Source organism: Drosophila gunungcola, chromosome 3R (assembly GCF_025200985.1).
Source record: "Drosophila gunungcola strain Sukarami chromosome 3R, Dgunungcola_SK_2, whole genome shotgun sequence".
Lineage (NCBI taxonomy): Eukaryota > Metazoa > Arthropoda > Insecta > Diptera > Drosophilidae > Drosophila > Drosophila gunungcola.
Genome location: NC_069139.1, coordinates 13,631,266 through 13,652,669, shown reverse-complemented (window position 1 = coordinate 13,652,669; position 21,404 = coordinate 13,631,266). Strand labels below are relative to the sequence as shown.

At 40.0% G+C, this 21,404-nt stretch overlaps 1 protein-coding gene across 5 annotated transcripts in view; it reads left to right on the top strand.

Moving 5' to 3' along the window:
- The window catches only part of LOC128256255 (homeobox protein homothorax), a 106,272-nt gene that overhangs the window by 26,709 nt on the left and 58,159 nt on the right, over window positions 1-21,404 (top strand). For 4 of the 5 annotated variants that reach the window (XM_052986548.1, XM_052986562.1, XM_052986539.1 and 1 more), the window contains exon 6: window positions 2,167-2,352. In XM_052986548.1, coding sequence (XP_052842508.1) covers window positions 2,167-2,352 — 186 coding nt within the window. Of the gene's footprint in view, window positions 1-2,166; window positions 2,353-4,148; window positions 6,217-21,404 lie in introns of those variants that run through there. The other variant, XM_052986568.1, reaches the window with a different exon arrangement.

Genomic DNA, 21,404 nt, shown 5'->3' with positions numbered 1-21,404 from the left:
ATCGAGATTAGAACAGAGGAAGCTGCGCGGGAAGAGGTGAGGAGGTGCGGTCGGGAAAAGCCCATGTTGCTGCTGTGAAAAGTTTTGCTTAACAGGATGTACAAATGAGCGTCAGCACTACAAGCGACGCCCTCTGGTTGCTGCTGTTGTTACAGTTGCCGTTGCTGTTGCTGTTGCTATTGCTGCTGTCCATGTCCGCCTGTCGCCCTTGTTGCTTGGGGGCCCACCCAATGTGCAACAGCAACGGCAACAGCCGAAGCAATGTGCAACAGCAACATGGGGGCCGCTGGCAGTCATAAATATCGCAATGAGCCGTTCGAAAATGTCACATACAATGCTGACAAATTAATCAAAAGTTATCAGCCAGCCGGCATCGAAAGTCCGCGGGTCTCTGAAGGGCTCAAGCCCAAGCCCAAGCAGAAGCAGCAGCAGCAGCAGCAGCAGCAGCAGCATCGCATAAACATATCAATTTGGTGGGCGCTCTCATGTTGCATGTGCGCGGCCACAGCGGCAACATGTTGCTGGCGTGCTAATTGCACGCTTTATGGATATTGTTATGGTCACTTTGACAGCTACAAATGCAATCATAAAACCGAGACTCCACCAGCAACATGTTGCTGCTGTGCCAGCTTATCAGCAACGGCGACAAATTTGACATTGTCCTGTCATAAACCAGTTGTTGGACGTTGCTTTTTTATCATCTTTTTTCGGTGACAATAACATTGAAAGCAGCCTGCAAACGAGTTTGACAAGTTTGGGCAATGGGCAACAAGTTAATAGCCTGGCTGTTGCAGCTTTCGCAGGCCAAAAAAGCCAAAGTAAAGAATCAGCAGCGGCAGCAGCAACACGGCACAGCAGCAACAACAAACAATTTGCATAAGCAACGCGCACTTTTTCGTAAATTAAATGCCTGGCCCCGGTTAAATGGAGCACCCTGTTGTTGTCGTTGGTGTTGCTGTTGTTGCTGTAGTTGCTGGTGTTGCTGCTGCTCTGTCTGCTCTGTCTGCCAGCCATGGCCCAGTGCAATTAATTTCTTTTTAGCCGTGGCGGCGGCTGCATTCCTCTCTTTGTTGCTGCATATTTGCATATATGCCTGACTCACACTCACTTTGGCCTTATCGCATTTGTTTTATCACACACACACAAACACACGGGGCAACAGCAACAACAGGGCCTTAAAAACGCATTCTGTTGGCCAAGTCTTCATGGGTCTTTTTCCCGCTGACGCCAGCGATCTTCTCCATGTTGCTAATGCGAGTGTTGCACGTGCTGCTGTCTCATGTTGCTGCTTGCTTTTGCTGTTGCTGTAGCTGTTGCTGTTGCCGCTTAGTTGTTGGCCTGGCTGGTCGGCCTGGTTGGTTATTTGGCTGAAAGTGTGCCCCGGGGCTAAGCTGCCTGCCTCGTTCGCCGGCCACTTCCTTTTCGGCCAGTGCATTATTTCGTACCTCTATGCATATTTATGGGCCTTGGTTAGAGGCAAAGCCTCTGCCTCAGCCATTTTTGAGTGCCATCATCATGGTCATGGGTCTGGCGATGGAGTCGCAGTCCGAGTTGGAGTTGGAGTTTACAGGTAACGCATCAAAAGCAATTTGCATGCCATTTGCGGGGGAGGGGGCAGCGGGTCGGGACAACCGGGATGAGCAGGTTTCTGGTTGGGACAAGAATGCGATGGCGCTTAGTATGGCAATGTTTAAGCTGGCTTCAAGTATAGATATAAGCTATAAGTGAAAAATAAATATCAGCGATAAAATCAAATCTAATTTAAGTAAGCAATATTTTAGTCATTGACTTTAAACAGCAAATGATCAAAAAACATTTATTCTAAAATTGAAATATAAAATATTTTAATATATTAAAATTGTTTAAACCAGATTTTATAAAAACATCGTTGATCGTTTGCTAAGCTTTCGTTAATGTTAAGCTAAAGTATATTTCTATATATTTATATTATAAATATAAAATTACCCTTAAAACATAAGACCCCTGAGAAATATTGATAGTTAATATAAAGCACACCCTTTAGAGAGTAGCACCCCCTCAAGATAATGCAACCACCCCGCCCCTGATGAAATCGTACCCCCGAATACCGACTCAAAACTGATGATCTCTTCTCTCTCTCTCTTCTACCACCTTCTCTGCCTTGTCCGCGGGGTTGTCTCGTTGCAGGTACACGAATTATGCGATAACTTCTGTCATCGGTATATATCGTGTTTAAAGGGTAAAATGCCAATAGATTTAGTGATCGACGAACGGGACACCACCAAACCACCGGAGTTGGGATCGGCGAACGGAGAAGGGCGCAGCAATGCCGACTCCACATCGCACACCGATGGAGCTAGTACACCAGACGTTGTGAGTACCCCCTTCGCGGGAGCACATGGTCCTATATTGGCGAGCTACAATGCGGTGGTGCACCCATGTTCGTAGTACGATAACGACCTTCTTGCAAAAACGAAGCGGGTGCTCACAATGCCCTGGGATTAAATGAATCAATAATAATAATTGCGATCAATCAATACGATATGCCAATCGAGCGAATAACCGAGCGATAACCACAAAAAAGTAAAGAAAAGAATGTTGCTGCACACTGTATAAGCAAATTAAGTAAAATTAATTCACTTTGTGCGAACAAACATAATATTAATATTGATGAATTCAAATCCAAATCCGAACGCAGAAGAAGTTGTACGTCATTATGAACACACACAAAACACCCACACACACATTGTAAATTAGTCAGAATCAGAAAGCGAAGAAATCCGAAAAAAAAGCCACAAAAATATTATTAAATTGAAAAACAGATACCAAGCAAAAATCAAGCGAAATGGAGAGCAGAGGAATTTCCTAGCCGGAGCAGCAGCAGCAACAATATCTACGGCAGCAACATGCAACATGCGACGGCGGCAACAGTTGCAGCAAGGCAGCAACATCGGCGGCCAGCAGCAATCGAACCGAGGACAGTAACCGACATGAGTGACGTACTCCAGCGACAAACGAGCTTCCAAGGGGCTTCGGCCACAAATCCGAACCGAAAGACAACGAACCGACCACGAACGATATGACCAGAACCGAGCCGAACGAACGAATCACGAATGTATCTCACGGATACCCATTACTGTTGCTACCGCTGCCACGGCCAGAATTTGTTTGCTCTCCTCTGTGTACAGTAAATGCCATAAATTTAAGTTCCAAAACACTGAGGACAGCCGTGGGCCGGGCCGAAGTGAGTTCACTTTTGCCTGCCACACGCGCTTTCCCAGTTCATCTCACTCCCTCTCAAAACAGAAACACATAAACACAAAGCATCAGTTTATATATCTCAAGCAGATTGTAAATGATAAAGATAAACAGACAAACAAAAAATGAACAAAAGCAACTGAGCAACAATAAGTAGAGCAACAAACAATTTCGCTTAATTTGTAAAAAGTACCAACAACTAAAGAAACAAAAGCCAGATAAGAAAAGCATAAAGTAATTGAGAACTAAATTACAACAATGAACAATGTTCCAGAACTTCGTTTTTGCAAGAGGCCCATATAGCTCGCCAATATATTATTAATTATTATTAACAAAAAACCCAACACTCACACACACCATTAACCAACTATTTTTGATTATTTTTCTTTACTTAACCCACACTGAACACCCAAAAAAAAAAACCCAATCAACAAGAATTGAAGTAATGAACTTATATTATGAGAAAGTTTACTAACCCCAAAACTAACCAATTTTTAACAATTTTACATATGCACATAACTCTATATAGAGTTCTATATAGAAACTATATATAAATACCCACAAATACGCATATATTATATATGTATACTGATATAATATGATATACGAGAGCTGGCCCTGACTTTTCTGCCCCGATTTCTTTGGGTACAGTCAGGCAGACAGTGGGATCGATAAGTCCGCTTATCGGTTTTTGAGTTTGTAAACTTGTAAATACTTGACATCCCCGTCCTTCCTCTCTCAACAACAACAACAACAACAAGCTGACACTGACATAGCCCACAAAAAATTACAAAAAAAAAACAGATAAATACCAGACACGGAGTATACCCCACATTTCTAAAATCTCTCTCTATCTATCTTACGAAAAACCTTACGTAAATCTGTGCCAATTACTTGGAAAATGATCACAGCCCAGCACCCAAGACTTTTCACCGCTGGAGGAGACCTATGCCAGCTACCGCATCAAACACGAGGCGGACTTTTAGTCCCGTCCGACTTTTTATCCCTTCGAGTTCCCCCCACAGTTCTCTATAAATAAACTGAAAAACCTATCTAAAATAGAGATAACGCTTAGCCATGTAGTTTGTAACTAAAATCAAGTCTAGGCTGCGCTTAAGGAAGTTCACTCGCAAGTGAAAGAAAGAAACAAACGCTAAGAGTATAGTTAATTCCTAGAAACTTCTAAAACATAATTTCTATGCTTAGTTTTCAATTTTTTTGTTCTATATGTTTTCGGGAATTTTTCACTTTAGCAAACGTGTATACGATTTTTCAAAAACAAAACGTCCTTTTCCCTTCGCGTGTTTTACAACATCGAAGTGAACTTGCCAAATAATAAGAATACGTAAAAAAAAACTAAATGAAAATATTAACATATTTTCGTTAATCTTTTTTGTTCAACTCTCATCATGCAACGCATATACGTAAAAAGAGATACCAGAAAAGAAACCCCAACCTGAGTTCAAATGCAAAGTATACGAATAAAACTTTATTGTTTAATAAATAAAAACAAAAACGAAATAAAAACTTAAAGTTAATTTAATTAATTGAGGATTGCAATGCGCCTATACGAACGACATTTTAAATGAGCCGATAAACTTTCAAGAACAATGATATACGTAAATCAACAGCATCAATAAAACGAACTAAACAAACTTTAAGCATTTACTAAAGCAAATCGAAAACTACGCGATACTATTATTATTAAATAAATATAAAAGGAGAGAAAGCTAATGTAATTTAATTGAACTAGAGAGCAGTCGAGAAACTTAGAGACCCCTCGCTCCCCTCCCCCAATTGTATACTATAGCGTACGTTATATAGTTCTTAGTCAGGCCCCAAAACCCCCCCCCCCAAAAAAAAAAAAAAAAAATCCCCAAATTAGGAGTTGTATGCTAGGCGTAAACTAAACTTGCAATCGAAACTCAAAGATACGAAAAACATTAGCAGCAAACCCTTCTTCTAGCTACCAAAACCAACCAACAAAACACTTTCTACTGCTAATTTCTACTACTATTTTGAGTTGTAGACTACTAAACCAACAAAACTACAAAAAATGTACTTAAATCGAACTGCGAACAGTCGGTCGCAGCTCTTCAGCTATATGGGCAGTCATTTGTATACTTAGACTATAGTCGAACCGATTCCCAGCGGTTTATTATAGCCAACTAACTAAACAACAACAACAACATGAAAAGCTTTTGTACTATTTTTTCAAAACTACAAAATAAAAACTTTCTTGCAAAATTATAAAAAAGAATTTGCAAACAAAAAAAATTAAAATAGTTGTTGTACTTTGTCTCAAACCCAGAAAAAAAAATAAAAAGCTTGTATGTAAGAAACTAAACTTAAACTTGAAAAATTGCTGTAATTATGTAATAATTTTTCTATTAGCATAATTCGCCGCTTTTTAGTTAAAAACAAAACACTGTTGCAAAAAAGGAGAGAAACTACGAAGATAAATACATTGTTTCCTATGATTTTTGTGTGAGCTTTTTGCATTTTCGTTACATATTATTCTTTAATGATTTTTGTATCAAATGTTTTGCTAACAAAAAAAAACTACAAAAATTGAAAAAAAAATGAAGAAAACATTTTTTATTGTTGCATTGTAAAAATAAATTTAAAATACAAACACAAAATACTGAAACTGAAATACGTAATTGCTTTAGGTGATATTTTATAAAAATATAACACAAGTAAAAATAATAATAAAAACACTAAAATTAAAAAATGATGCAAAATATATACGTAATATGTTTTAAAAATCGAAAGAAGGCGCTTTTTTGCTTTTTACTATTTTTAAAATATAAAATAAATAAATAAATTAACAATAATTTGAGCATACATTTTTTAATAATTATTATTATTATTATTGTTTTTACAAACAAAACATTTTATTTAGTTTTTAGCAAAATTGTAAAATGAAATAAATGTTATAAGAAATGATGGAGAGAAAACGCAATCAAAAATTGAGAGGAAAGAAAAGTAAAATATAAATCCAACAACAAAAAAAACCAGCAACTTCTATACGATATACGAATACATTTTAATGTAATATTTTTAATTATTTATATGTATACTAATAATATAATTAAAACAAGGAAAAACAAAAACCCAGAAGGATTAAGTAAAAACAAAAAAGAACTACAGAGTAAAGTTTAAAGAGTTAGCCAATAAATATATGAAACAAACGAAGAAACAAAAACAACAAAAAACCAAAATATATTTGAAAAGTATAAAACAAACTGAAATTGATTTTTTTCTGACTACCTTAGTTTTTAAGCAAATACGGATTCTAAAACATCAAGCAGAATGGAACTGGAATTGGTACGACACGACAGAACATCATCACCAATGGATTTTATGCAGATTAAACCAAAGATGGATGACCTTAAACTGAAGCATGGGAAACTTTCCAATTTTCAGCTGGAATTTTTAGATCAACAATTGGGCGTCAGATGAAAGTTAAAAACTTTAAATGGAAATTAATTGTATCGCTTAGGGACCTTTTTCTACTTTTCAGCCGTGTTTGGAAACGTCTTCTTAACCTACGAGATCTTCCTAAGCAATGGTATAATTTTCTTTAGGCTTTCAGGAAAATCGGAACGGAATTTTCGATTTTTGAAATTACCTTAAGAGAGTATTACTCATTTGCTTGGAATGGGCCTGACAATTATTTTTAGCATGTGCTTAATATAGTTAAGATTTTGTGACTTTCAACGCAGATTAGGACATTTGCATAAGCTATCTACTTTAATTATCTCAATTTTGAAAATACCTCAATGACTATTTATATCTTAAATATAATATCTTAAATAATTTATTGACATTCAATTACAATATTTTAAATCTATTTTTGAAAGAATAACTCCTTTGTTTGAATTGCTGACCAACTTGTCAGATATTTTTACCCTGTTCAGGAACTGGAAAGTGAACATAATTCTGGCTCCTGTTCCATTAACTGCGGGTGTAAATTGAGAGGAGTTCGGCTCGTATTACCCCAGCTGAAAGGCAAAAACCGGCGGCACGTGTAAGCCGCTTAAAGTGCAGAGGGAGGATTTCGATCCAGAATTGGGGGTGCTGCCTCCTCTCGAGTGTCAGAGGCTCGGGGATCACTGGATAAGTGCGCCAGATCTCTGAAATTCGAGCAGTGAACCCGATCGGATCCAGGCAGCTGCCACGAGGGGAAAGAACGTGTGTAAAACACCTTAAATGACTCTTTTTTGAGCGGCTTTATATTCCCTTTTGGGTGCGTGTTAGATGAGTTCGTTCGCTTAATGGTGGCTACATGTAATTTGGCATTTTGCGTGATTGCCCGGGGCGTGTTTCTGGGCTCTTCAAAGTCAAACCAATTCCATGGCATTTTCCCCAAAGAAAATGCTCTTTCGTGCTGCTTGAATTTTGTATTAATTTCTCGAGCAACGCCCCAAAACAAACGCGCACACAATTTTCCAAGCAGCGAGATGTAACCTATAATTTTAGAGGCATTAAGTCAATCCACTCCCTTTCCAAACTCTCCAACTGGTTTTGAAATCGAAGACCCAACCAACCCAACAAAAAGTCGGATGAAAAAGTACAAGAAAACATATCAAAGGATCCAAGACATTTGGGCATTGGCTTTGGCTCATTAGCCGCTTCTCTCACCTTAAAACTTTTGGGCCGAGATACGAGTTAGCCAAAAGGATTTCTTTTTTATAATTTACTTTTACGTGCTTTTTTGTTTGTTTTTGAGTCTTGCGGCTTTTGGCGTCGTCATACTGTCTGCGTTTTGTGCCACAAACGAAACCGCAGAACCGACTTGTCCCGAAATTTGTGCATTCATTTGTGAAACAAAGACGGACCATCGCCAAGTCCAAGGCTACAATTAATAAACCAACAGACCACGAAAGCCCTACAAATGCCCGCTTCCCAAAAGCCCCAAAAAAACTGAAAGCTTGATCGTTTTTTTTGTAGAAACGAGGCAATAAATACCCTCGGGAGATTTTTAAAGTGCTGGGTATTAAATGAGTTTATTAGGACAAATTAGGGAAATTATAATCAGATTATATTTTTGTATAAGGAGTTGTACAACAATGTGTTAAAGTCGTTTACTCTGGAATCTTAAAGTACAGTGCTTGGCAAATAAACCTTCAAAGTTACAGGGTATCTAGCGAACCCAAAAGCTGTGCGTGCTTGACGATTTTGCCCTTGTGATCCGTCGATCTTTTGTTATTATGTATGAAGTGTCGCGTTGGAAGGAATTTCTCAACCAACAAAGGCAACAAGAGCAGACAATCCACAGACAGTTTTTGATGAGTGAACAGGGGGTGACCGCAAAAATGTCATCACTGCTAATGTTTCAATGCAGTTGCCACAAGATTTCGTCTGCGGCTGATCTGATGGTCTCTTTTTTTTGTTAGCTTTCGACGGCAATTTTTTGATCAGAATTTGGTTTCGCCAGGGGAATTGCACGGACTGAAAGCGTTGAATGCGATACCTTTTGGGTCACAACGATCTTTGTGTGGCGTGAAAAGACATGCCAATCTGACGGCTATCCCATTTTATGACCAACAACAAAAAATCCAAGTTAAATCTTTTGCTCACAAAGTTAATTTCTAGTCGTAAACATTTTATAGAATATTTCCATTTTAACTGTTTGTCTCAATTCCAGGAAATCGTAGATGCTTGGCAAAAAACATTTTTGAAATCTTAATGAAATTTTGCTGCTCAAGTGTTGCCTTCAAAGGGCGGCGGCCGACAGGAGAAAATACTCTACTCTACCTGATTGTGTCAACCCTTTTTTTTGTCGGTGCTTTTGCCATGATTGAGGGAGGAGCGGTGGGGCTCCGGCCAAAAAGTATCAATTCAATGGAAATTTATGCCGTAAAAATGCCACAAGACAAGCCAGAAAATAAAAACACACAGTCTTTGTCTTGGACTGAAGCATTTTTTCCAATGAACACAGTTTCGGTTTCATTTTTTGCGTTTTTGGCTTTGTGAAATATTTTTGCACTGTTCCTCTATCCCGTGGCCATTCAACTAAGCTGCAAATCGGTTTAAGAGCTTAACGAAAAGGCGAAGGAAATTATACAAAGTCCGTTGGACGGTTTACTTTTGTGTCATTAGGCAAATGCAGCACCTCTCCCTGGGCTTATTTTGTTTTTCATTTTTTTCTCCCATGCTCACCTGAGGGAAGCCCTATGTGGGAGCTCAGCTCAGCTCTGAACAATTACCATTAATTACCTGGCGTACTCGCTGCACTTGGCACCGCAAATAACGCCACTGAAGTCCACTCGAATATCAAAAGGAAAGGCCAGGACAATTTACGCTTGTTTTAAACTCGATTAGTCAGCAGTTGATCCTATCATCGGATCGCCCCCTCACCCTGATCCCTTTGACCCCATTGAGTGCTTTTCAATTACCAACACGCAACTGACCACAGAGAATATATAAAAGGGGGCCCTTAAGTCCGCTTAGCCCGTATTGACCACTTGTAAAGTGTAATTGAATCCCGCTTAAAGGGCATCTATTTCCTATGATTCAAACATCAAAAAGGGTAGCCACTGACCGCTGCTAATTGAATTTGGCTCAAGTCTTCGAACCCTTTTCCCGGCGTCCTCAAATATTTCCTTTTTCGCAGTGCAAAAATATAATTTATTGGTTTGAAGATTATTTTGATTCCTTCAAGCTAACATAAATATGATTTTCTTAAAATTGAGTTGTTAATTTTTTAAGTTTTTGACAAATTGGCAATACTTTTTTGAAAACATTTTTTTGTAAATTTAGAACCAGTGGAAAATTTTTAAATTATCTATAATTAATTAGACCAAATCTTTTTGTGAATTTATATTTAATTTTCATATTTTAATCAATCCAAACGAGTGGTCAACTATTTTTTCTCCGTATTGGTAGGGAATATTTGATGCATTTTCAACATTCAACATTGTCATTGAACCTTTGATTGATTTTTGGGCCACAAATTGCAATTCGGCTCTGGCTTTCGCCCCGGTCTTTTCGACTGATTTCTGGTTCTGACTCAGTCCAATGATTTTCGCCCACATCTCCGAGGACATAAATCACTTGCACTTAAACCCGCTGCTGGCGACGTCTCCGTTTCTATCTCTATTTCCCCGTCTGTATGTCTGTCTGACTGTCTGTTTGCCTTGGCCATTAGGCCCAGTCCTGGACTTTTGGCTTATGTGGAAGGGTGGTTCCCGGCCTTTGTTATTGTGTTGGCATTTCTATTGGCCCGGAAGCTGTGCGGCTAGCATCTACAAAATAGTCGGTCCAAAGTTGTTTGCGGGGGCAGCAATTTTTATTGCCTTTTTGTGCTTTATTTCCTGCGCACTATTTTCGGGCCTTAGAAGTTTTCCACGAGGAAATCCTGGGAATGGGGTTCGGCTTCATGCCTGAATGGCGCGCCGAGCATTAGATAATGGTGTTCCTGCTTATTGCTTACATTGGCTTTTTCTTTATCCCCACATCTCGGCGTCTTTGGGGGGATTTTCTATAATTTGCAGGCAGCTTAGCAAATTCCGCAGTGGCCAGGGCAGGGCAGAAACTAGCCGAAAATAATTTATTGCATATATAATAGCGCACGTGCCAGGGAACCCTACTCCTTTATTTATTTTTTGCCTTGGCCTATTTTGGTTATTCTTTTTATATAAAGAGCTCCTTCTAAACAATTTTTAACAAAGTGTGGCAAAGCAAACGCCAATTTGTATATTTGTTTACCGATATTAGCTTCGCCATAGTACACTTAAGGAAAATAATGTCTTCCTCAACTTCAACTCCCAAATTAAACTCCTGGTAAAACTCCTATATTTTCTGAGCTTCAACTTTTAATTAACCAAAAAGTTTGCAGAGCTGCTAAGTGCAGCTTAACAGAAATTTCAATGGAACAAATGCCGCATAAATCTCTAAGCTACTTTTACTTGCCAAACACTCAGCCCTGAGAACTCTCTCCCCGTTTCTCCAACTCTCTGTAAGTTTTTCTCAGCATTTCTCCGCGTTCGCTGAGTGCCTGGCTGCTTATCCGCCAAGGCAATTCCCATTTGGGCCACATATGCCCGGCATTATGGGGCATAAATAAAAATGCTTGCCACGCTCGCTGCTAATAAATGAAATATGATGCCACCCCCATTGAAATTGTCGTAGCTCCTGTTTATTGGCCCGGCCTCAAGTTTTCAATATCTCTGCATATTTCTGCACGGCGACACAATTTCTATATTTTGGCAAATTATTTTCTCGGTCGGGTATTGGGTTTCCCCCGGGCGGCTGAGGGGAAAACCACCCACTCGAAACCCTCTTAGGTGTGTTTTTTTTTGTTGTTGTTGTTCTTTTTCCTTGTTGGCTGTTGCTTTATTTGGTAAGCGCGGTGCGAAAACAAAATTGACGTCAATTACGCAATGCACACAAGGCGCTGAATTCACTCCCCGGCTTTACCAGTCAGACACCAGCTTTTCCCGCTTTTCCCGCTGCTCCCCTGCCTTATATTTGGATGCCTCTGCTCTCACTAATCCGCTTCGGGGATTTGGGGAATTCTTAAAACAGGGCTGCCGGCGCATAGCATACTTTTGCGGGAGGAAAACGCGAGCAACACTTTGCGTCAGATGCTCTCAAGTTGCTGGTTTCGCACCCTCTGCAATGTGTTGTTGCTGTTGCTGTTTGCCGGGCGCTAATTAACGCATTAAATCATATTAATGTCGCCAAATGTTTCAAAGTCAGCCTGCCTCGCTCTGCTTTCGTATGCTTATTGGGTTTCCTGCGCGGACTTTTGGTTCTATCAATAGGCCGGCGTAAATGGCCTTTAATGCAATGAACAAGTCGGGTGGGTTTCTGAGTGCTCATCTTGCTGTTGGAATATCAGAAAGCTGCTGGTTGAAATGCCTTCTTTTTCTTTATTTGTATTATTATTTTGTAATTGAAGATTTGGTAGTTATTTATTACATTTTACACATTATCATAAGATGAAGAAAAATCTACATATAAATTAATTATTTTATGTAGGTTGCGGTCACAGTGGCTTTTAATTTTGTATATAATTTATAACACTCCCATTGTTAATACTTATAATAATAATTTAACACACAGATAATACTTGTATTATAGTTTTTCCAGTTCCTATAATTTTCTTGAATTTGCTTAATGCCGCCACTTCAATATCCTGCCTTGCAATTTCTAATACAGTTAAAACAATCTCTCCGTAAAAACTTGCACATATTGCAGCTGATGTTGCCGTCATCTTCAATAATTCTGGTAGCTTAGATGTTGCTGATGTAAAAGTGGCTAATGTTGCAGCTTATGATTCTAGTGTTGCTCTTACCCCAGCGATCGTCTCCTAAGTTGCTGCCAGCTTAGATGTTGCTGCTGTGCCAGCAACTCCGGCTTCTGATGCAGAAAAATCACAAATTAATTAAAGAGTCTCGCTCGGTTCTGCTTCCTTCTTCTTCTCGCCTGCTTCTTCATCTCAAGCGGACACGTTGCTAATAAAACTTATATAATAATTGTTCATAAAGTGTACAATATTATGTGTTTTCAAATGAGGTTTGGCTGGCCAGACGCTGATGTTGCATGTTGCTTGTTGCATGCAACTCTCATCACAGAGACGAGAAGTGAAGAGAAGCCATGCCGTGTTGTCAACTATTTCTTCGGTTCATAAAAATTGTTATTAATTGGCACTTAAATGCTCAAACGCAAAAGTTGAGAGACGACGACGACGAACGTTGATGCTGTGTGTTTGTCTGTCTCTCGAAGCGTGTTGTGAAATTTAAGCTTTTTAGCAGTTGTTGCTGTTGTGTTGTTGATGTTGCTGTTGCTATGTTGTTGCTGTTGTTATTGCTGCGTTGCTGTGTTGCTGTATTGCTGCTTGCCGTTCGTTCGTTGCATGTTAACCTTTGGCTCGCTTGTAATGAATGCAACCGAAACGAGCTGCCGAGGAACCAGAAGAAAGAAGCAGGCTGCAGAAGAAAGAAGGAGACAGCAGAAGACGGCAGCAACAACGGCAGCTGGAGACTTACTTAAAGCTCTCCATATAAATTTCCAGACTTCATGTGGCACTTGTTTAAAGTCCATTTTGTGCACTGCGTGAGTGTTTATTGAATGTTTTTGAGGCCCCAACTCCTCTTTCCTTTTCCCGCCAAAGAAAGTCTGTCTCCTCGCTTCGAGAAATATTAATAAAATGCCATCAAATGGCAATAAAACTCAAGCTTCATACAAAAGAAATCAGAGACAGGAGAGAGTCCAAAAGTTTTATACAGTCTTGCTTCCTTAACATTTTTAAAAATTAATTTATCTCTTACTGTGTAATTATAACAAAATTTACACTGTTTTTGAAAGTCATATTGTTTTCCGTGATAATGATATATGTAAAGAATCTTAACAAATAATCTTCTCTAAAATTTTAAAAAAATATTTAAAATATAATTAATTAAATTTTAGAATTTAAAAATATCTTATAATCCAATAATATATATTTAATTACAAAATCCTACCCACCCAAACATTTTATGTGTGATTCCTTTAAAGAGGCGTGACTGTATTTAACGTTCCGATTGTGTTAAAATCGAATTGCAATCTTTAAGCGCCCCAGCAATGTTAATTAAAATTATAAAAATACAAGAAAATTAAGGCACCCAGCAATGTGCAAGAGAACACCTTGAAAATATAATTTCTGTTTGAGCCAGCAGGCTCCCCAGCTAGCGGCCCCTCCCCAAAAATCGGATGGGGCATCATACGTATATATATCTGAGATGCTGCCCCGTTGCCATTTTTGGTCGACCGACCGCTGTGAACTGACTGAATGTCTGACTGAGTCGGGCCCGTGGCTCTTGGCTTCGAATTCGATTCCGTTTCCAATTGCCAGCTCGCCGAGTTGGCCGAGTGTAAATGATATATTTGGGGGGGCATCGGGGGCGGAATAGGGGGAATGGAACGGAACGGACCGGACCAAACCGTCTTGTCTGTCATTTCGGAGCCACACAAAGCTTCCAGGCCCGAGAGCTCCGGGCCCCAGACCCGAGCCGAGTGCAAATGACTTATAAGAATTTAATATTTAACAACACAAATCAATTCAAAAATCATCAGAGGGGTGCAGCAAAAGTCCAAAAAATAAAAAAAAAAAACACGGAAAACACAAAAAAACGAAAAGGAAAAGAAACTCATTTGTTGCAGCTTCTCGAGGTTCGCTTTCTGGACAAAGTCTCATTTCGGTTCCTGCCTTTCGGTATCACTGCGGAGGCAACGAAAATGAAACTTTTACGTTAAGTTAAGGAAACGATCCGGCTGACAATGTAGGGAGGGTTGGGGAGGGGGGCCCAGCCCAACCGAGATGATGATGATGATGATGATTATGCCGGAGTCTGAGCCCAAAGTCGTTAACATGGTGGTCGTTGCTGTGTTGTTGCAGCCTTTTTGTGGTCAGCGCAAAAATTATGAAAAATCTCAAAAAGAGCAGAGAGCCGCTTTTTTCTGGCTTTTGGCCATGGCCTTTGTATGATTTCTTTCTGGCTTCACTTCGATTTCGAATTTTTCGTATTTTAAAATTGTATTTTTAGTGTCAGCTCCAAAAACTCCGCTTCCCTCCCCCCTCCTCCACCCTTGCAAAGCACAAGGCCAGACATAAAATTAAAAAGACACACAAAGCGATCAAGAAGCAGCAGCAACAGCACAAAAGATGCATCTCCCGCTGCGACCCGAAAAGAATCGAAAAATAATAATAATAAAGTAAGGAACTGAACGCAAACCGAACAAAAGTCTGCATTGAACAAACTCACAAAAATTCAAAGAAAACATAACAAAAAAATAAACATATATGGAAAAAAAATATAATTTAAGCAATAATTAAACAGAAAGCAAATGTGCAAAAAATAAATTAGGAACCAAGTGAGCCACCGGTAAATGAATATAAAAATAATAAATAGGAAATGACAAAAGGCTGATTAAAATCGAGTAACAAAGAAAACGATTTCCAAAATAATATGGATGCAAGGCAATGCCAAATAATGAAATCTTATTAAAATAAGCCAAAATGAAACTATTATGGACAACCATTATAAACTGAAAAATTTTATAGTTCAAATTCATATTAATAATTTGGAAAGAAATTATAAATTAAATGAAAATAAAGTGAAAACAATAAAGAGCAATACCTAAAATAAATTGAACATAAATTTAAAAACAAACAGCAATTCAACTAAATACCACTAAAAACCACTGGTCGGAGGAGACAAATCCCTGAATGCGAGAAGCATGCACACGAAAATGATCGAGCATTTAACACGGTCGGGGCAGAGATTCCGATACGGATTCAGATGCCGATGCCGATGCAGAATCGGTATCGAGATCGAGATCGGGGCAACCGCGCCATATTGCATTCGCCAAAGAGTGGGGATCGATGGGGCTATATGGCGGTATGGCGATATCGCGGGGATATATCGGGGATATGGCGGGCAATCTGTGGCAATACAAACACTTTGCACTCAACACCCATTTAGCTAGGCCGCCTGGCCGATGATGATGATGATGTGGCCGCCAGCCGACAACAGAATTGTTTACAATACAAAAATAAAAAAATTGAAAGAAAAGAAAAGAGGGATTGAAAAACCAAAGAGCGCGGAAAAGTGGGGGAAATTTTGCGATCGATTGCAGCGGGCAAAGGAAAAGTGTGAGCAACCGCAGCGGCCGCGGAGAGAACTGTAAACTATTTACAGCCTAGCAGGCTCAATGATTGTTTTGCTTGGGCTTGTTGCTGCTTTTATACAATAAAATTTATTTGATTTCTTTACGCCGCTTTCATGCCTCAGTATTTTCCTTCAATTTTCCCCTGCACTTTTGAACGTGTACGCTTCGCTGAGGAGCGGGAAAATGCAGCACTGGGAAAATGCAGGGAAAACGACGGACGGTTGGTGTGGTGATGATGATGACGCCAACTTCGGACTGGCGGCGGTAGCTTCGCTTTTATAAAAATAAATTGTTCGCAGACGTAATGATGCGAAAGCAATTGAGAATTCTATATATGCAACTGTCTGTATGTCTGCATGTCCCTCTGCATGTGGCTGTGAATTTGTATCTGTGTGCCTGCATTAGTTTGTTGTTTGTTGGAATGCGTAGAATTTCAATTGACTGTGGGCAGAACGAGTGAGCTAGAGAGGGGCAATAGAAAGACTCACTTACACTAGACAAAAAAAATATTTTTAAATCAACTTAAGAACTAGTAAAGATCACCTTAATATTGATAATCATTTTGTTTGGAAATGAATTCAAAACAAAAGAAGAATGATCACATAATCGCCAAACAATGTCATCTTTAAAATATCGATTTACCAAAATATTTAAAAATGGTAAAACTAAAATGAGAATAGACTTCAAGAATTTTCATATGTTCTGTAAAAAAAATACTTCGCAACTATGGGCAAACACAGTAAATTTTATTCTCCAAATAAAAATGTCCTTTACAAAATGTATTCTTACATTAGCTTAGAGTTTTCCATTTCGAAAAAAAAGTAACCTAATTTAGGATTTAAAATTTGAAGTTATATTTCCCTAAGTGCAGAGTTACATGTTTAAAGATTACATTGTTTCAAGTTACCACAACTCAAGTCATCTAAGATTAGAGTTTTTTTGTAAGTGCAGGGTTAGTTAGAACCCGTCCAAAGTCAAATCTCCGTCTGGCAACCTTTGCCACCTCAATCTCGGTCTGGCAATCGCCATCCCACAGTGATCCTCGCATCGTGATCTCTTCCTTATCGGCGGTGGACCATCGATAATGATTATTTTGACAGCCAACTGACACGACGACCATGAGATCTCTCTCCATTTTTTTCCCCTGATTTGCCCAGTGTTGGCTAACGATCAACAAACGCAGCTGGAACCGAGATTCGGATCTTTCAGTTGATTGCTCGTTTTTTGGGCATCTAGTTTTAGGGATGGCCGACACGCCCCGAAGAACAGGGAAAAAACCTCAACAAAAAAGTTAATTGTTATGTGCCAGCTACCCCCTGCTAAGTATGGTACTATGGTATAGTAGTCATCGGTTGCGGGAAAGAGAACGCTATAGATATAGAGTCGAGGAATCAGAGCTCAGAACGCACTCATCCTGGGCATCCTTGAAATGCGCCTGCGTGGATTTCGGTACAGTCTGGCGGAGTTAATCCGATTTGTTGCGCCCCCTAACCGAAAAGTCCGGACGAGGGTGAGTTATGCGGCGGTCCTGTGATTGATTGCCTGATTTTGTCAGGGTTTCAGGGTGGTTTCCGCACCGCACACAACCCTCGCTTCCCAAAAACACACTGTCCGTCGCGACGTTCCGAAGTGAAATTGTTTGAAAACGCATTTAATTGCATCTCATTGCCATCTGACTCCTGCCAGTTGCCATCTCGTTTTGGTAGGTGAAAATTTGATTAAGAGAAAGGGGGTCGGTGTCTTCGGTCTGGCCAACATTTTAATTATGGCAATTACAAATTGCAATGGCAAGCGCAGAAATTGCAAAAATCACGCATTTTATTGATTTTTAATTGCAACTCGTTGCATACCAAAGTCAACGTCTCGAGGATCGCTGGTGGAATAAAAACAAAAAAAGGAAAAATACAGGAAAGATCCGGAGACATGGGCATTTGTTGTCTTTAATTATGTTGTTGATTGCCCGACGTCCGTCCGTCTTGGCCCGTCATTCTGGCCATTTAGGTGCGAACAACTAGTTGCCTCTCTGTTGCACAGCCACACCAGTTAGTCAAGTTAAGTTGTCATAATTTTTGTCGTTCAACAACACCTGCAGAGTGTACATGCACACATATAAGCCACTCTCGAGGGCCAAGTCCGAGTCGCAGAGCGCGCCAAATGCCGCAAATAACTCAGTTAATATAATTAAGTTTTGCACGAAATGTGCAGCAGAAATATGCGAAAAATGCCACGCAATCTCCACACTAAAAACAAAGGCAATAACAACACGGCCAGGCCTTTGGGGCAGAATGAAACGAAAGTTTATGAACTTGTCCAAGTGTACATTAGTGTGTTGTGCTGTTTTTTTTTTGTGTAATGGCTGCCCCAGTGACTCTCGTATATGTGCATGCAAATGACGTAATGACAATGTGGGCAGCACCAAAATTATTAACTTGGTTCAGAGTTCAGCAAAATAAAACAAACAGAATTTAAATAATGTCGCCTAACTAACTTGGCAATTAAAGACCTGAAAGTGGCAGAAAATTAAACAAAATTTTAAATGCATTATATATACACTTCAATTTTAGAGCTTCTATTTATTAACGTAGTTTTCTCTGGCATCAGTCATCTACTACTACACAAAATTCAATTAGGATATATTCAGTTAGGATATATTCAATTGAGATGTATTTTGAATTGTAAAAGTAATCCTTTTGTAGTTCTCTAACTTTTAAATTTCACACACCTTATTATATGGCACATACATTTTTTGCTTCTATAACAGATTGCCAAATGATTTTCCAGCGTAATTTAATTACGTTTTATAATCGGCTTACCGGTAGAGCAAAAGAGAGAACGTCTGGCACCTGTTTTCCACCGAATGGGAAATCAAATTTCATGCCAGCCAGCCAAAGCCAAAACATTTGCATACAAATCAGAGCCCAGCAACCCTTCAAATGCCCAGACACCAGAAACAAGCCAACAAGCCACCCAATGTAAAAAAGCACAGCCTTCTAATGTTATTTTGATGTTGTCTCGATGGGTCTTCAATGGGTGTTGGTGCCGGTGCTGGTGCTGCTGCTGCCGTTGGAAACCCGCAAAATGCGTGTTTTAAATCCAATTTAGACATTATCTAATTTAGGGCATCTCCGACTGCTGACTGCTGACTCTGCTGACTGACTCGAGTCGCTTGGGGCTCTCGCTTTATGCAAATCTATGGAAATTTCATTATCGCACACCCCTTTTCTCGGTCTGAAAACTTTTTTCCCTTAACATACCCGGCTAAATGCTGTAAAAGGCGCCAAAAGATGTAATAAACTCATTTAAACTCATCGCTACCGTTGGACTGCGCTTTTTCCGGGAGTTTGGGTAATGAAATTTTTGTTAGAGCATCTTTTGCCCGACCATGATAATATGCAAATGGCCCGGCCCAGTGGGACGCACTCCTCCCAGCCTACCACACAACCAATTCTCAAAAAAAAAAAAAAAAAACACCACTTCCCGACTAAAGTGAATCTCGGGCAGCGTTTCGTGTTGCAATAATCAAATTTTCTAATTTTTATGGCCCTCTGTGGGGCTGACAAACGGCGAGTAATGGCCAAAAAGTGAGGCTCACGACCAGGTCTAATTGATTTGGCAGTGGCCGGCATGATTCAACCTTAAGTACTCTTTTTCTGGAGAGGCTTTTCGGGGGAACTGCTGGGAGTGGGGAATGGGGATGGGAATGGGAATGGGAATAAAATGGGAATGTGGCTGGGAGTCGAGGGGCGGAACTTGTGCCTCGTCATGGACATGGCGACGTCGTCTTCCAGTCTGCTGCTCGCACTGGCCATGATGCGACACTTTTGGCCAGGCTTTTAAAGAGTCGACCGCCTCTCTATTCAAAAGACTATCTCAAGCTGGGGAAAAAAGAATGAAATAATACGGAGAACTCAAAAGCGCCGTGCTGAAGTTCGCGGCAAAGATGACGGGGCTAAAACTCAAAACAAGAGTGTTTGGATCGCATTCAGATGAGGATTTTAGAACACTCAGACAAAATGCGTGTGGTAAATTAAATACTGACCCTAAAATGGAAGAAGCAGACTAGATGCATTTCTCACCTTACCAATATTATCTAACTTTTAAGCTATATTTTGTAGAACTTTTCGATTTGATAAATTGCTATAATATAAACAATTTTGATATCTCAAATAAAAGTATTTATCTGAAGGTGTTCATGAAAGCCTCTTTTCATAAAATTAGCATAAAAAAGTGCTGAGACTATTTCAGACTATACAGAACAAATTATACATTTCAAAACCCCCTTTTCTCAGTGCACTTCTATCCTACTAAAGGGGCAAAAAGGGAAGGGGGGGAGTTTATTTGGAATGCGTAGCTCGCGCGAATCTTTGATCTACATTTGAGTCACTCTGGGCCATTTATCAGTGTGTTCATATCAATAATACTGTATGAATTTCGTATTATGCTGCCCGGTGGAGTGACTCGGCATTTTCGGCCGCCCCACCGCCACATTTTTTGAGGCATGACTCGCCAGACAGCGACAAATCCTTGTAATGCCTCGACTCTGGGCATGTTTCCTCTAGTCCGGCTAATTTCAGCTGTCAGCTTATCGGTCGGGCCGGGCCGGACCGGGCCGAAAGGAACAAGCCGGCGATAAGTTGGCCCAGGCCAACACCTTCGTCGCTCTTGCCAATTGCAATCTATGAAATCTCTCGCTTGCGAAATGAAAATGTTTGTTTTCGGGGGTCGGGGCTCGGTGTTTGGAAATGCGCTTTCTGTTGGGGGATTTGCGTTAGCCGCTGACAGGGAAACGTCCACGATGTGTCCGATTTGGGATCGGGATCGGGATCCTGGCTAGCCCGGTCCCATGTCTTGGCTAATCTCTGGGCCAGGTTGTCGTCTCTATCGGCCAGCGGAATCTATTTGACACTGTCTGGGGTCTTGGGTTTTTTTGGTTTTTGGTTTTTGGTCCCGGTGTCGTTGTCGTTGTCTTTCCGCTGGATTTTTGTCTGTCCCGGGAGACTTTTTAGCACGCCACAAAAAGGGGGGCAACAACAAAAACAACAACAAAAATCGGGGAAAAGCGGGAAAGGGGGGGGTGACAGTTTACATGAAATTACTTTGCATACACATGCATCAAATTAATTACACGATTAATGTTCTCACATGCAAGCCAGTCTGCAAGTCTCTTATGCAAATCTATTTCTCGCGATCATTGCAGCATTTGCATGTTGCTATCTTGATATCTTTTGCCGGCAAGAAAATGATTCCATTGCCTTTCGTGATTTCCCCCGTTTCATCCCCAGGAATTTGTGTTGGAATTGTGTGAAACATGCCATTTGAATAATTATCTTATTTGCATGGCAGCCGCAGCGAGAAATGCACTCAAGTGCAAATTAAAAGAGGAAAAAAAAACGACTAAAACGGGGAAAAAATCTACAAACTAGAGTCCAAAGTTCTGGAACCCCATCCCCATCTCTCTTTCTCCGACTGGTTAATCTCGGGCTGTGTGAGCGAAAAGTTCAAAT